This window comes from Hypanus sabinus, chromosome 7 (genome assembly GCF_030144855.1).
Source record: "Hypanus sabinus isolate sHypSab1 chromosome 7, sHypSab1.hap1, whole genome shotgun sequence".
NCBI lineage: Eukaryota > Metazoa > Chordata > Chondrichthyes > Myliobatiformes > Dasyatidae > Hypanus > Hypanus sabinus.
The window spans coordinates 11223076-11237712 of record NC_082712.1 but is presented as its reverse complement, the minus strand read 5'-3'; the positions used below and the strand labels follow the sequence as shown (position 1 = coordinate 11237712).

Here is a 14637-nt window from a genome sequence, read left to right as displayed (position 1 = left end):
AGAACACTCAAAGCTGCTGCACAGGTTGACAGTGGTGTTAGGAAGGTGTCTGGTGTACTAGCATTCATCAGCTGTGGGATTGAGTTCACGAGCCCTGAGGTAATCTCTCTAGAGTAGGTTACATGGTCAGAACAGCATTGTGGGCCGAATGGCCTGTAATGCGCTGTAGATTTCTGTTTCTATATTCTCTGTAAGAGAGGATCACTGATCCTCCAGGTTTGGGGGTTCAGCTCAGGGTAACAACCCTGACGGGTAAAACAATGTTGTTATGGATACAGCAATGGAGAATCCTTCGACATCTGAGTGTGACGGTATTCCTGAGTCCCACTCGGGAATTGTATGACTGACAGCAGTGAAAACTGAGAGGAAGCTACTGACACGATGAAGGAAGCCCTGAATGCTGCCAGAGATGGAGGCCCTTCATTGCTGACTGAAATGGCAGCAGCGTCACGGACCGGGGAGAGGGGGAGGGAGAGAGAGGGAGGGGAGAGGGAGGGGGAGTGGAAGAGGGGGAGGTCGGAGAGTGGGAGGGGGGAGGGAGAGAGAGAGAGACTGACTGAGACAGGTACACGGATGTTGTAGAAATGGCGGGGTATGTGGGAGGCAAGGGGGTGAGATTGATCTTGGAGCAGGTTTAAGGGTCAGCACAACATTGTGGGCTGAAGGGCCTGTACGGTGCTGTTGTTCTATGTGCTAGTGCACATGACCATCACATCTATTTGACATGATATCCTGCAAAATGTACTTGCAAATTATGAATAAAATGAGTTTTCAGTGAGATAAAATGTGAAATGATTAGTTTTACAACTCAATGCTTAAACATCGGTCCTCACCTCCCACAGACAGATTTGTTAGAACCACCGTTTGAAATTTGCCAACATTGAGCTCCACCCGGCACCGATACCAACCACCGTCACTCCAGTTCAGACGCTCCACCATTATCGAGGCATCTCTCCGACTGAGGTTCCCCACGAATCCGAACCGCCCTCCTCCAGCCTCCTGTGTCGTTGTATCGCACCCGGAGGGGCCGGAACCGGGATGTGTGCAGTTAAACACCAGATTACCTGCACTTTGTTTCCCCCTGTACCAGATCACGGAGCCGTTCAGGGCGACACCAGGAGGTGGGAGGGTGAAAGTACACGGTAACACAGCGGAGGTCCCTTTCACCGCAGAGACCACATCAGCGCCGGACATTGACCAACCATATATCGAATAGTCTGGGGACAGAGAGATAGTGAGAGTGAGTGAAAGAGAGAAAATGTGAGTGAGTGAGATAGAGAGATACTGAATGAGAGAGGAGGGAGAGAGAGAGTGAATGAGAGAGAGAGAGTGAGTGTATGTGAGTGAGTGAGAGAGTGAATCAGAGAGAGAGAGAATGTGAGAGAGTGAGATAGAGAGAGATAGTGAATGAGAGAGGCAGTGATAGAGAGAGAGAGTGAGTGAGAGAGAGATAGAGGACGATATTTGAACAACAATCTGCTGAAGGAATTCAGCCGGTTGAGCTGCATCTGTGGGTGTGAAAGGACGTTGAAGTTTTGGTTTGCATCGGGACTGATAGAGGAATGTCGAATGGCCAGAGGGAAAGGGGAGGTGAGACTGGAGTCTGAGGGAATAGATGGATTGCGGAGGGTGAGACCGTAATCTGAGGTGATTGATGGACTGAGAAGGGGTGAGAGAGGACTCAGAGGTGATAGAGGGGGTGGGACAGGATTCTGAAGTGATTGAGGATTGAGGAGGGTGGGACAGGAGTCTCAGGTGATTGATTGAGGTGGGGTGTGAGATTAAGGGTAAATTGTGCTGGGTAGGGAAGGGGGAAGGGAGATGTGGTAAGTGGTAAAGATGGAGAAGAGGGAAGGAAAGGAGATTCAGATGGAGGGAAGTGATTGTAATCAGTTGTTTGAGGGAGGGCCACCAAGGACTCACTCTCCAGCCTGATACTCTGAGATGAGAATGGGACCCACTGGGGGAGATGCGACTGGCAGCTGGAACCGGGTCAAGAGTGGGGAAGGTGGGGAAAGTGGGTGAAAATCTGGGAAACAGACCTGGAGTTTCACTACTGTCACGAGTGGATCTTCAGATGTCAGTGGGCCTGACGACCATCAAACCAGGGGAGTGGGTTACAGACTGGGCCCTGACATGGGGGAGGGGAATCAGAATCAGCTTTAATATCACCGGCATCTGTCCTGAAATTTGTTGTTTTGCCGCAGCTGTACAGTGCAAAGCATAAAATAAAAACTATTATTTACAATAAATATATACAAAAGTTCAATTCGATAAGCAGTGCAAAGGTTTTGCTGTTGTCCGGGTGAGCCAAGGCCACGTGAGAAGCCAGTGAGATTGCATCCACTGTAGACCTGTTGTGGTGACGGGCAAATTGCCATGGGCCCAGGCTCTTCCTGAGGCAGGAGTGGATTCCAGCCAAGACCAACCTCTCAAGGCATTTCATGGCAGTAGATGTGAGTGCCACTGGGTGATGGTCGTTAAGGCAGCTCACCCTGCTCTGCCTGGGCACCGACCGGTCTGATGTTACCCTTTTGAAGCAGGTGGGGCCTCTGACTGCAGCAGTGAGGGATTGAAGATATCCTTCATCTTTCCCAACAGTTGATTGACACAGGCTTTCAGCGATCTTCCAGATACACCAGCAGGGCCTGACAACTAAATGATCAGTAATGGATAGTCAGGACTGGGAACAGGCTGTGATCCATAGGAGGGTCCAGGCTGGGGGGTTTACATGTGCAATAATGGATACTCAGGAGTGGGCTACACGCTGCGGTCTGGTGCTGTAGAGACCGGAGTGGGGGTTACGTCAGAATCAGAATCAGATTTAATATAGAAACAATAGAATAGACAATGAGATTTGTTGTTTTGCAGCTGCAGTACAAGGCAATGTATAATAATAAATTCTATAAATTACAGTCAGTGCATATAAACTAAGGAAAGGAAATAAACAAGTTGGGCGAAAAGAGTGAAAAAATTCTGAGGAAGAGCTCATGGATTCATTGACCATTCAGAAATCTGATGGCGGAGGGGAAGACGCTGTTCCTGAATCATTGACTGTGTGTCTTCAGGCTCCTGTTCCTCCTCCCTGATGGTGGCAATGAGAAGAGGGCATGTCCTGGGTGCTGGGTCCTTAATGATGGATGCCACCTTTTTGAGGCGTTGCATTTTGAAGGTGTCCTGGGTGCTGGGGACACCAGTGCTCACGATGGAGCTGACTGAGTTTATAACTTTCTGCTGGTCTTTCTGATCCTGAGCAGTGGCCCCACCAGACCAGACGGTGATGCAGCCAGTTAGAACACTCTCCAGGTATCTCTGTAGAAATTTGCCAGTGTCTTTGGTGACAAACCAGTTCACCTCAGACTCTTATTGAAATATAGAGCGTTACAGGCTGGGGTCAAGTCAGGGTTTCGGGGGTTTGTCAATCTCTCGTGCACACGTTTCCACCATCGCACCTAATGAGTCCAATTCTCACACGGATCATCCTCTTGCTCTTCACGTACTTGTACAATGCTTCCCTTAATCCTCATCACCAAGGGCTTCTCATTCTGGTTCTCCTAATTCCATTTTTAAACTCCTTCCTCGCAACCTTGTAATTTTCTAGAGCTCTAACAGTACCTAGTTTCTAGAACCTTTTGTAAACTTTTCTTCTTAACTATATTTTCTACATCCTTTGTTCGCCATGGTTCTTTAACCCTACCAACCTTTCCCTGCCTCAATGGAACATACCTATGCAGAACTCCATGCAAATATTCCCTGAATATTTGCCACATTTTGGCCGTGCATTTCCCTGACAAGGTCTGCTCCCAATTTATTCTCCTAAATTCCTGCTTGTTACCAGAATGGTTTAAATGAGCAGTGATAGTCCACACCTGGAGTCTGGTTTTGATGTTGAAACCACTATCTTTATTAGTATCTACTTAATATAGCAATGTAAACAAGAATAGTCAAAAGTTAACAGTGTTATGAGTATCCATATGTGTAAATATAACTCCCAAACTACTGAGCTCGGGGGGCGGGGGGGCTCCAGGCTTAAAATCGTGAGATGGTGAGGTATGAAAGTTCAGTTCATCCACAGATTAAATGATGTGAGAGAGAGATTTGTAATCCAAGGTGAATGTCGAGAGAGGGCATTTATGTCGTATTCCACAGGTTCCACGGTGGTAAAACAGGGTAGCAATCGGTGTAGGTTTTATCCGTCATCGTTCCAAATCCGCTTACGAATTATCACCAATAGTAGCTTATCACAGGGGTACCGTCTTCAAAGGGAACTACCACCCAGGCAAGGGTTAACACATTGGTAGATTCCACAAGATTGCCCCCAGTCACACAACGTGATAGACACTTATCAATGTGCTGGGTCATTGCTCAACCCACCCTTGTGGACACTCGGAAGTTCCAACCAGTGACCCCTTAGTCAGTGGCTTCCTTCCCTTGTCCGACTCCAACTGCGACTGACTGTGTGTGAGTGAGTGTCCTCGCTTAAATCAAAACAAGCTGCAGAGTTGAATAGTTCCGCTCCTCTCTCTCTCAGTAAGAATCAAACAGGAGCCGAGAAAGCTGGTGGTTGACGTCACTCAGGCACTCTCTCTTAAAATGACAGTCCACAGCAAGATAGACCTAGGGGTTCATCACACTGCCTAACAGCATCATATTTCCCCCGACCCCAATTACGTGTTTTCCCAAATTGTCTGCTCCTGTCCCTCTCCAGCACTATGGTGAAGAAGACAGAGTTGTGCTCATTACCTCCAAAATGTTCTCCCACCGAGAGATCTGACACCTGACCAGGTTCATCTCCCAATACCAGATCAAGTACAGCCTCTCCTCTCGTTGGCTTATCTACATATTGTGTCAGAAAGCCTTCCTGAACACACCTAACAAACTCCACCCCATTAAACCCCTCTCTCTAGGGAGATTCCAGTCAACTGTAGGAAAGTTAAAATCACCAATCACAACAACCCTATTATTAAAATAATCTGCCTATCTGCTCCTCGGTATCCATGTTACTATTGCAGGGTCTATAAAAACACCCAGTAGGGTTATTGCCCCTTTCTGTTTGTGACCTCCACCCACACTAACTCAGTAGACCATCCCTCCATGACTTCCTCCTTTTCTGCAGCCATGACACTATCCCTAATTAGCAATGACATGCCCCCACCTCTTTTGCCTCCCTCTCTGTTCTTTTAGAAACATCCAAAGCCTGGCATACTCAGCAGCCATTCCTATTCCTGAGGCATCCAAGTCTCTGTAATGGCCACTACGTCAATGTATTGATCCATGCTCTAAGTTAATCAGTCTTGTTTATGATGCTCCTTGCATGAAAATAGACACATCTCAAACCAAAAAGCTGAGTGCATCTTCGCTCTAACATCTGCCCATCCCTCCTCACAAACTCACTACTATCTCTACTTGTGCTCCAACTTCCCCATCCTCTGCCACTTCACTTCAGTTACCACCCCCCTGCAAATCTCGTTTAACCCCTCCCCAACAGCTTTAGCAAACCTCCCCACAAGGATATTGGTCCCCCTCAGATTCAAGTGCAACCCGTCCTCTTTGTACAGGTCATACCTGCCCCACAACAGGTCCCAATGATCCAAAAATCCTTCAGCCACACATTGATCCTCCATCTCATTCTATTCCTATACTCACTGTCGTGTGGCACAGGCAGCAATCCCGCAATTACTATCTTCGAGCTCCTGCTTCCCAGCTCCCTTCCGATCTCCCTCTATTCTGTCTTGAGGACCTCCACCCTTTTTCTGCCTTTGTCGTTGGTACCAATATGTACCACGACCTCTGGCTGCTCACCCTCCCATTTCAGGATATTGTGGACTGCCCCCGTCCTTTCCAGCCCAAATCGATGACTGTACATTCCTCTCAGTAGTTGATGCCTGATCTGCTGAATTCCTCCAGCATTTCCTGTGTGTTACTCCACAGGGCACAGCTTCAGCTTAGAGGGACGTACCTTTAGAATGGAGATGAGGAGGGATGTCTTTAGCCAGAAGGGGTTGAATCTGTGGAATTTATTGCCACAGATGTTTGTGGAGGCCGTCATTGGGTGTACTTAATGCAGAGGTTGATAGATTTTTGACTTCTAAAGGCATCAAAGGTTACATGCAGAAGGCAGGAGAATGGAGTGAAGAGGGATAATAAATCCTTCTAAAATTTCGAGTTGCTACAGTAGTACAGCGGTTCGTGTTACGCTGTTACAGAGCCAGCGACCTGGGTTCAATTCCCACAGTGGCCTGTATGGAATTTGTATTGTCTCACTGTGACCGTGTGGGTTTCCTCCAAGTGATCTCAGTTCCTCCCACATCTCAAAGACCTACAAGTTAGTAGGTCAATTGGTCACACCGGTGTAATCGGATGGCACGGACTTGCTGGACCAGAAAGACCCATTACTCTGCAAGTCTGAAACTCTCGAAACTAAATCAGACATGGATGAACGTGCAGCAGAGTCTATGGGCCGAATGGCCGGGTCTGCTCTTGTTGCCTATGGTCCTATGTTTCAGCTGTATTAAACTTCGGTCAGACTGCACTTGGAGCATTGCACACAGTTCTGGTCACCCCATGTCGAGGGTGTCGAGTCCAGAGAGGGTGCAGAACAGGTTCACCAGGGTGCCACCTGGATTAGAGAGCATAAGGAGAGGTTGGACAAATGAGTTGTTTTTATCTTTTCATCCTTCACCCTTCTGAAGAAGGGTCTGGCCCGAACCATTGACTGCTTCTACCCCTGCATAGATGCTTCCTAACCTGCTGAGTTCCTCCAGCATTTTCTGTGTGTTACTCTGGATTTACCGCATCTACAGAATCCCTTGTGCCTCATTTTGCTCCACAATGAGGTCTCTTAGAAAATGACAATTCTGAAGGGCAGCACGATTAGCGTAACGCCTCACAGTGTCACCAATCAGGGTTTGATTGTGGTGGTTGTCTGTGGGGGTTCTTGATGTTCTCCCCGTGACTGCCTGGGTTTCCTTTGGGTGCTCCAGTTCCCTCCCACATTCCACACACATGGTTAGGGTCAGTAAATTGTTTCACGTTGGCATCAGAAACGTGGTGACATTTGTGGGCGGCCCCCAGTACATCCTCAGACTGTGTTGCTCGTTCAAGCAAACGACACATCTCACTGTGTGTTTCCATGTAGATCTTTTAAATCCTCCCTTCGACAGGAGTTAACTGAGATCCTCTCACTGGTCCTCTCTCAGCTCCAGTCCTGATGAAAGGTCTTGGCACAAAATATCAACAGTTTATTCCCCTCCATAGATTTCGCCTGACCTGCTGTTTCTCCAGCATTTTATGTGGCTCTGGATTTCCAGCATCTGCCAAATCATTTCTGTTTGTGCTTTTGCATGGAACCAGCCTGAGGTCAATGGGCAGAATGGCCTTTTAAAAGGGCTACAACCAGTGCTCAATGCCATCAAGCAGTGAAACCTCTCGCTTCAATGCATTTCAGTGGAATCTGTGACAGCTTTGCAAACATCAATGTTTAGCTTCCCCCGATCTAACCGCACGCCTGAAGTTCTTGCATCCTTTACAGACAGGGTAAGTGCAAGCAGGCTTTTTCAACTGAGGATGGGTGGGACTACAAACAGAGGTCACGGGTTAGGGGTGAGAGGTGAAAATTTTAAGAGGAACTCAGAAGGTGGTGAGACTGGAATGAGCTGACAGTATAAACGGTGCATAGAGCTCGATTTCAACGTTTGAGAGAAATTTGGACAGGTACACTGTAGGAATATGGAAGGTTATGGTCCCAGTGCAGGTCGATGGAAGTAGGCAGATTAAATGGTTTTGGCATGGTCTAGGTGGGCCAAAGGGCCTGTTTCAGTGCTGTACTTCTCTATGACTCTATAAACAACAAGGCTTCATTGGGAGGTTGAGATGGGGGTCAAACTATGACCATGTCCAACAAGACAGAGTTACTTACATTCCCAGAGCAGAACTGGCTAATATGAGAGGGTCTAATTTTAAGGTGACTGGCAGAAAGTATAGGGAGTAAGTTTTTGACAGAGAGTGGTGGGTGTGTGGAACATCCTGGTGGTCGTAGAGGCTGAGACATTAGGGACACTTAGGTAGACACACTGATGGAAGAGAAATGGAGGTTATGTGGGAGGGAAGGGTTAGATTGATCTTGGAGCAGGATAAAAGATTGGAGCAACATTGAGAGCTGAATGGTCTGTACTATGCTGGACCATCCAGTGTTCTCTGCGTCCTTTTGGTGTTCAATAGATGGCCACAAGTGTGAAGCAGAACAAAACCATTGTTACTCTGGATCCAATGCAGCACAAAAATATAATAAAATAAAGAGCACAATAATAATAATAACACAGTATAAATACTGTACATATAATAGTTCCTATACATAGATTGATATATAGATTGACAGATAGACTTTATGTCCATAAAGTGACTCCAGGCTCAGGAGTGTCTGTACTTCAGGTAACTGACAGGAAATGATAAAGTTGTCATTCATATGGAACTTTATGTATATACAATCAATCCATGTATATAAGCTGTCTAATGTACTAATACTTACTGTGTTCTTTAGTATTATAAATTATTATGTTATCATTATTCAACATCAATATAACATCCCAACTCTGTACTCAATATGTCTTCACCAACATCTTGTACAACTACAACATCACACAACCCAGGACAACAGTGACCACTTGAGCACCCAGTCAGTACTCCCTCCTTCCATCGCCAGCGCACAGTGGCCGCGGTGTGCGCTGTCTGCAACACGCAACGCAGTTACTCGCCCTGCTATTCCAGCAGCCACCACCTCTCCACATCAGGGTATCGGGTGGATGTGAACACCACCACCAGCAGGCTCCCCTCCCAATATATTCATTAACTGAGACTCAATGCAGAATAGGCCCCCTCCGGCTTTTTGAGCCATGATGCCCAACAATCCGAGCCTAATCACAGGACAATTCACAATGCCCGGTTAACCCACCAACCAGTAGATTGTTGGAGAAAACCAGAGCACCTGGAGGAAACCCATGAGGTCACAGGGAGTTCAGAGTTCAATGCATATATAGATTATACAACCTTGTGATTTCTCTCCTTACAAGCAGACACAGAACAAAGAAACCCAAAAGAACCCATCATTGCTACAGTCCTGATTGATAAGTTACAGAACCTGGGCCTCAGTACCTCCCTCTGCAACTGGATCCTGGAATTCCTAACTGGAATGCCACAATCTGTGCAGATTGCTAATAACATCCCCATCTCACTGACAATCAACACTGGTGCACCTCAAGGATGTGTGCTTAGCCACTGCTCAAGTCTCTCTACACCCATGACTGTCTAGCTCAAACACCATCTATAAATTTGCTGACAATACCACCATTGTTGGTAGAATCTCGGGTAGTGATGAGAGGGCGTACAGGAGTGAGATATGCCGATTAGTGGAGTGGTGTCGCAGCAACAACCTTGCACTCACCGTCAGTAAGACCAAAGAGCTGACCGTGGACTTCAGAAGGGTAAGACGAGGGAACACAAACCAATCCTCATCAAGGGATCAGAAGTGGAGAGAGTGAGCAGTTTCAAATTCCAGGGTGTTTCAAAACATCGGAGGACTGAACCTGGTCCCAACATGTCGATGTAATTACAAAGAAGGTCCGACAGCGGTTATATTTCACCAGGAGTTTGAGGAGATTTGGTATGTCACGTAAAAGACTCGCCCATCTCTACAGACGTACGGTGGGGAGCATTCTGACTGGCTGCATCACCGCCTGGGATGGGGGGTGGGGGGTGGGGGGCTACAGCTTAAGATGGAAGGAATCTGCAGAGAGCTGTAAAAGTAACTGGGCGCCATCATGGGCTCGAGCCTCCATAGTTTCCAACACATCTTCGAGGAGTGGTGCCTCAGAAAGGCAGCATCCATCATTAAGGACCCCCATCACCCAGGACATGCCCTGTTCTCGTTGCTACCACCAGGCAAGAGGTACAGGAGCCTGAAGACACACACTCAGCGATTCAGGAACAGCTTCTTCCCTCTGCCATCCGATTTCTGAATGAACAATGAACCCTGAATACTACCTCATTATTTCTTTATTTCTGTTTTGGTGCTATTATTTAACTACTTCATACACATATATACACTTACTGTGATTCAGTTTTTCTCTGTTATTAGGTATTGCATCGTACTGCCGCCACAAAGTCAACAAGTTTCACAACATATGTCGGTGATATGAAGCTTGATTCTGATTCTGAAGGCCGTCGTACAGCCAATGTGCAAAGGGGAAAGATCGTGAAAACAATAAAAATAAGCAAATAGCATTGAGAACTGAAGAACGTACAGACAGCGGCGAGAATTGAACCTGGGTCACAGGGAATGTAAAGCATCACGCTAACCACCACACTACAGCTTCGCTCCAAATTCATCACCACCCAGGCTTGGAATTGTGCCTGGCCTTTAACTGGGATCAAACTTGGACGTCTCTTCCCAGTAGTACTGGGGTTCATCGTCACCGGAAGGCAGTCCACCCCAGCACTCAGGGAAGGACAGGGTCCCAACGCCAACCCTCCACTGGCAGAACCAACGTCCAAATAGATCGCGCTGCACCACAAAGTAAAACGAGCCTTTAGGAGAGAGACAACGGGGAGACAGGGGACAATGGAAAACACCTACTGTATCCCCGGACTGAGATGGACAACAGGACGGTGCAGAGACAAACCCGGAGAGAGAGCATTTCCAGCGCTTCAGTGTGGAGTCCTCTCACACTTCAGTTCTTTCTTCATTCTCTCGCTGAAATACAGAAGCTGCTCGATTTGCTGCTTCACTTCCTCAAAAAAATTCTCAGGAACTGTCGAAGTTAGTAGCTGGCAGGAAATCATTTCAAACACAGTGCAGTTTCTCATGACGGTAGTTACAAACTCTTCGCGTTTACTGGAAGCAAATTTTATGCAAGTATGATGCTGTGGAAAAGTCTTAGGCACATACATATATATAGCTTGGTGCCAAAGACTTTTGCACAGTCCTGCAGTAACTTGCAAACACCAGATTCTGCAATCCAGAGCAACACACACAAAATGCTGGAAGCACTCAGCAGGCCGGGCAGGAGGGGAGTGAACAGTCGATGTTTCAGGCTGAGACCCTTTCATTTCAGTCCTGAAGAAGTGGGGATGGGGGGTTGATTTACTTTTTTGTTGGTTCAGTGAACATTATGGGCCGAATAGCCTGTTCCTTCACTGTACTCTTCAATGTTCTCTGTTCTGTGGCATTTGTGAGTGATGATAAACCTGATGCTGATAGGGGACTCGATTGTGGACTGAGAGTGGGAAAGGGGACAGGGAGGGGGCAATCATGGCTGGGAAAAGGGGAAGGGAGTGGGAAACACCAGAGAGTGTAATTTGATTGGAATCAAATGATCTTGGCGTCTCAGGTCTGGGGGTGTCTGCACCCACACCATCCCCTGCCCCAGCACTCCTTCTCTGCCCCCGTCCCACACTTCATCCTCACCATTCCCAACACCCTTTGCTTCCACCAGATTTACAAACTCGCTCTCCGCTCCACGTTGACAAATACAGAACTGCAGAAGTCTTTGGCACCCCAGCTATATATAGGTGTCTAAGACTTTTGCACGGAACTGTAGAATTTACAGAGAATTCTGCAGGAGGCTGGATAGAAAGTCATAGAACAGTATAGCACGGGAAAAGACATTTCGGTCCACAAACTACTTAAACTCGTAATTAAATGCTTAACTAAACCAACTAACTGCTTCTGCTACACCAAGTCTATATCCCAAACCACAATTCATGCATCAGTCCAAGAGTCTCTTAAACGCCTCTACGGAATCTGTCTCCCCCGCCTCCCCAACCCCGGCAGTGCGTTCTGCACACCCACCACTCTCTCTGTAAAGGTAAATTTGTCCCCATACCCCCTTTTAACTTACCTCCTCCCAGCTGAATCACACACCCTCTGGTATCAGACATTCTTCAGCCAGACAGTCGTGATTCTGTGAAATTCATTGCCACAGACGACTGTGGGAAGCCAAGTCACTGCGTATATTTAAGACGCAGTCTGATAGTTTCTTCATTAGGAAGGTGAGAGGGCATGAAAATGGGTTTGAGTGGGAAACTAAATCAGCCATAATGGAATGGGGGAACAGACTCGATGGACCAAATGGCCTAATTCTGCTCCTATATCTTGTGACCTTACGCTCCAATTCCTAGAGTGAACATGGATAAGATACATGGATCTGGCAATTGCAATTAGTGGGTGAAGTCAAAGGGAAAGAGACCATAAAGTAGGGGACTGGAGGGGAGAGAACTGACCAGGAGGAAGAGGTCCTGCAGGTAACTGGACACAGGAGGAGTTAGTGCCCAGGGTTTCACCGAAGGCAGTGTGACCATCATCACGGGGGTACAGGAGACTGCAGATGCTGGAAACAAAACACACTGCAGGAACCTCGGATTCAACATTCAACATTCAAATTGTTTCAGATCATTTCCAGTGGACAAGTGTAAAGGAGAATGAAATCATTGTTACTCTGGGTTCGAAGCAACACAGAAAAACACTGAGATAAAGAACACAATAATACAAAAAATACACAAAATAAGTATAAACTCATAAGATAGTTTCTATGCACAGATCAATTATGTGTCCATAAAGTGACACGAGGCACAGGAGAGTGTGTACATAAGGTGACTGTCAGGAAATGATGAAGTAGTGGTGGTGGGGGTGTGGAGAGGGGAGGGGTTGATCAGACTTGCTGCTTGGGCAGAGTAACTGTTTTTGAGTCTGGTGGTCCTGGTGTGGTGCTGATGGGAGTGGGACAAACAGTCCATGAGCGGGGCGGGGTTTAAATCATTCATGATGTTACCTGGTCTTTAATGGCACATTCCTGTGTATATATGAGTTTGATGCTGGGTAGGCTGGTGCTAGCGATGCGTTGGGCAGTTTTGACTACCCGTTGTAAAGGGTTAATGTTGTTATAGCTGAGGGTGCTAATACGGACAAGCTCCCACTACCTATTAAATGCTCCCAATGGCGTGTGCCTCAAATAGCCCCTGACAGCCAAGTCCAGCTCCTGGCCATCACGTGTGGCTCAGCTACTAAACCCAGAGGAACTGTTTCTAATGACAGGAGAAGGGGCATATGTGGGTTACTGACACTTTAAAACCAGTTGCTTTGGGCAGATGGGGCCCGTCAGCCATGGTTGGCAGCTCATCTCGGAGAAGGAAAACTCTGATCTCAAATCCCCACCCCTTGTGACTGTACTCACTCATGAGGAAGGCCTCGGGAGTAAACCCCCAAGGTGAAATTCTGGAGCTGGAGTCCATCAGGCAGCTCTACGTTAAGTTCAACAGACAGACAGACATACTTTATTGATCCTGTCACGTACCCCATAACTGGGTGTCTAACCAGCAGAGAGAAGAATCCGTTGGAGTCTGGTGGTACCAAACTAAAGGTGTTTATTAATAAAAATAAGCAAAACCCTATCAATAATGCAAATATACATATAAAACAAGTTAGCAGTAATAAACCTAAAAGTGTAGGAATAATAATAATCAATAATAAACAAGCTCTATCGATGTCTAGGGGTAAATAAATTGTCATAGAAAAGTATAAAGTTTAGTTCAGTTCATGAGTGCTGATGTAGTTATGGTTGTTGTATTGTAATCGTTGGGGAGAGAGAGAGAGAGAGAGAGAGCGAGCGAGATATAACAGCTACAGCAGCCAAACCTTCCTTTGCTTTCTTAAACCGTTGTATCTTTGTGGTCATTCAGTTATGACCCCTCTGGTCTTCAGCCAGACCGTTCTTCTGTGGTGGACTCGTCACTCTGGCATGAATGGACACACACACAAGTCCCCACCTTTAACACTGCTTTAACCCTGATAGTCTTACTGACCAATCTCCTGGTTCAGTCTCCGAAGCCCCCACCTTTCTTGTGGGTTCCAACACTCAATCAGTGTCCACTGGCGTGTCTGGAGGGTGTCTCTCCAGACCTGTCTTTTATCCCTACTAACGGGGTCTCAGCTATCCATCAATTCTGAATGACTGTGTCCATCAAATAAGGCCACTCCTTCAGTCCACTGAGGAATGTTTATGAGTGAAATAGTAGGATAAATAACCCTTGCAGAAGTCATAATATAGTAAATCAACAGTCTTTCTCCTCTCTCTTATCTGTAGCAATTGTTCTTTGCTAGTTTTTCGTCTCTTTCTCATGGTCAGCATAGCAACAGTAATAGTTTGTGTTTCTCGGGGGGGTGGTTAACTCTGTACCCCATTGTCCATCAGATCTGTTCATCACTCATAACAATCCCAAGGGAAATTGAGGGACACTGACTGCCAACTGCTGTGATGCAACTGGTGCCAAACTGTACCAGTCTCTGCCGTTCCTTTGGGTTCATCAGATGCTTGGAGAGGGGGAACAACCTCCCTCTTAGATATACATAATGACTCAGCCTCCATAGCTGCCTACGGCATCAAATTCTACAGATTCACCACTCTCTGGCTAAAGAAATTCCCCTTCATCTCTGTTCTAAAAGGATGCCCCTCTATTCTGAGGCTGTGTCCTCTGGCCTTAGACTCCCCACCATAGGAAACATCCTCTCCACATCTACTCTATCGAGGCCTTTCACCATTTGATAGGTTTCAATGAGGTCACTCCTCATTCTAATGAATTCTGGTG

The 14637-nt window shown here is 46.8% G+C and overlaps 1 protein-coding gene across 2 annotated transcripts in view; it reads right to left on the bottom strand.

Moving 5' to 3' along the window:
- Positions 1 to 10740, bottom strand: part of LOC132396566 (uncharacterized) — a 57852-nt gene extending 47112 nt beyond the window's left edge. The window contains exons 1-2 of one of the 2 annotated variants that reach the window (XM_059974223.1): positions 10631 to 10740; positions 834 to 1217 (exon numbers count right to left, since the gene is read on the bottom strand). In XM_059974223.1, the coding sequence (XP_059830206.1) occupies positions 834 to 1217; positions 10631 to 10691 (445 nt within the window). In that variant the 5' untranslated portion in view covers positions 10692 to 10740. The remainder of the gene's footprint in view (positions 1 to 833; positions 1218 to 10630) is intronic. The other variant, XM_059974222.1, reaches the window with a different exon arrangement.
- Between the last annotated feature and the right edge of the window lie 3897 nt (positions 10741 to 14637).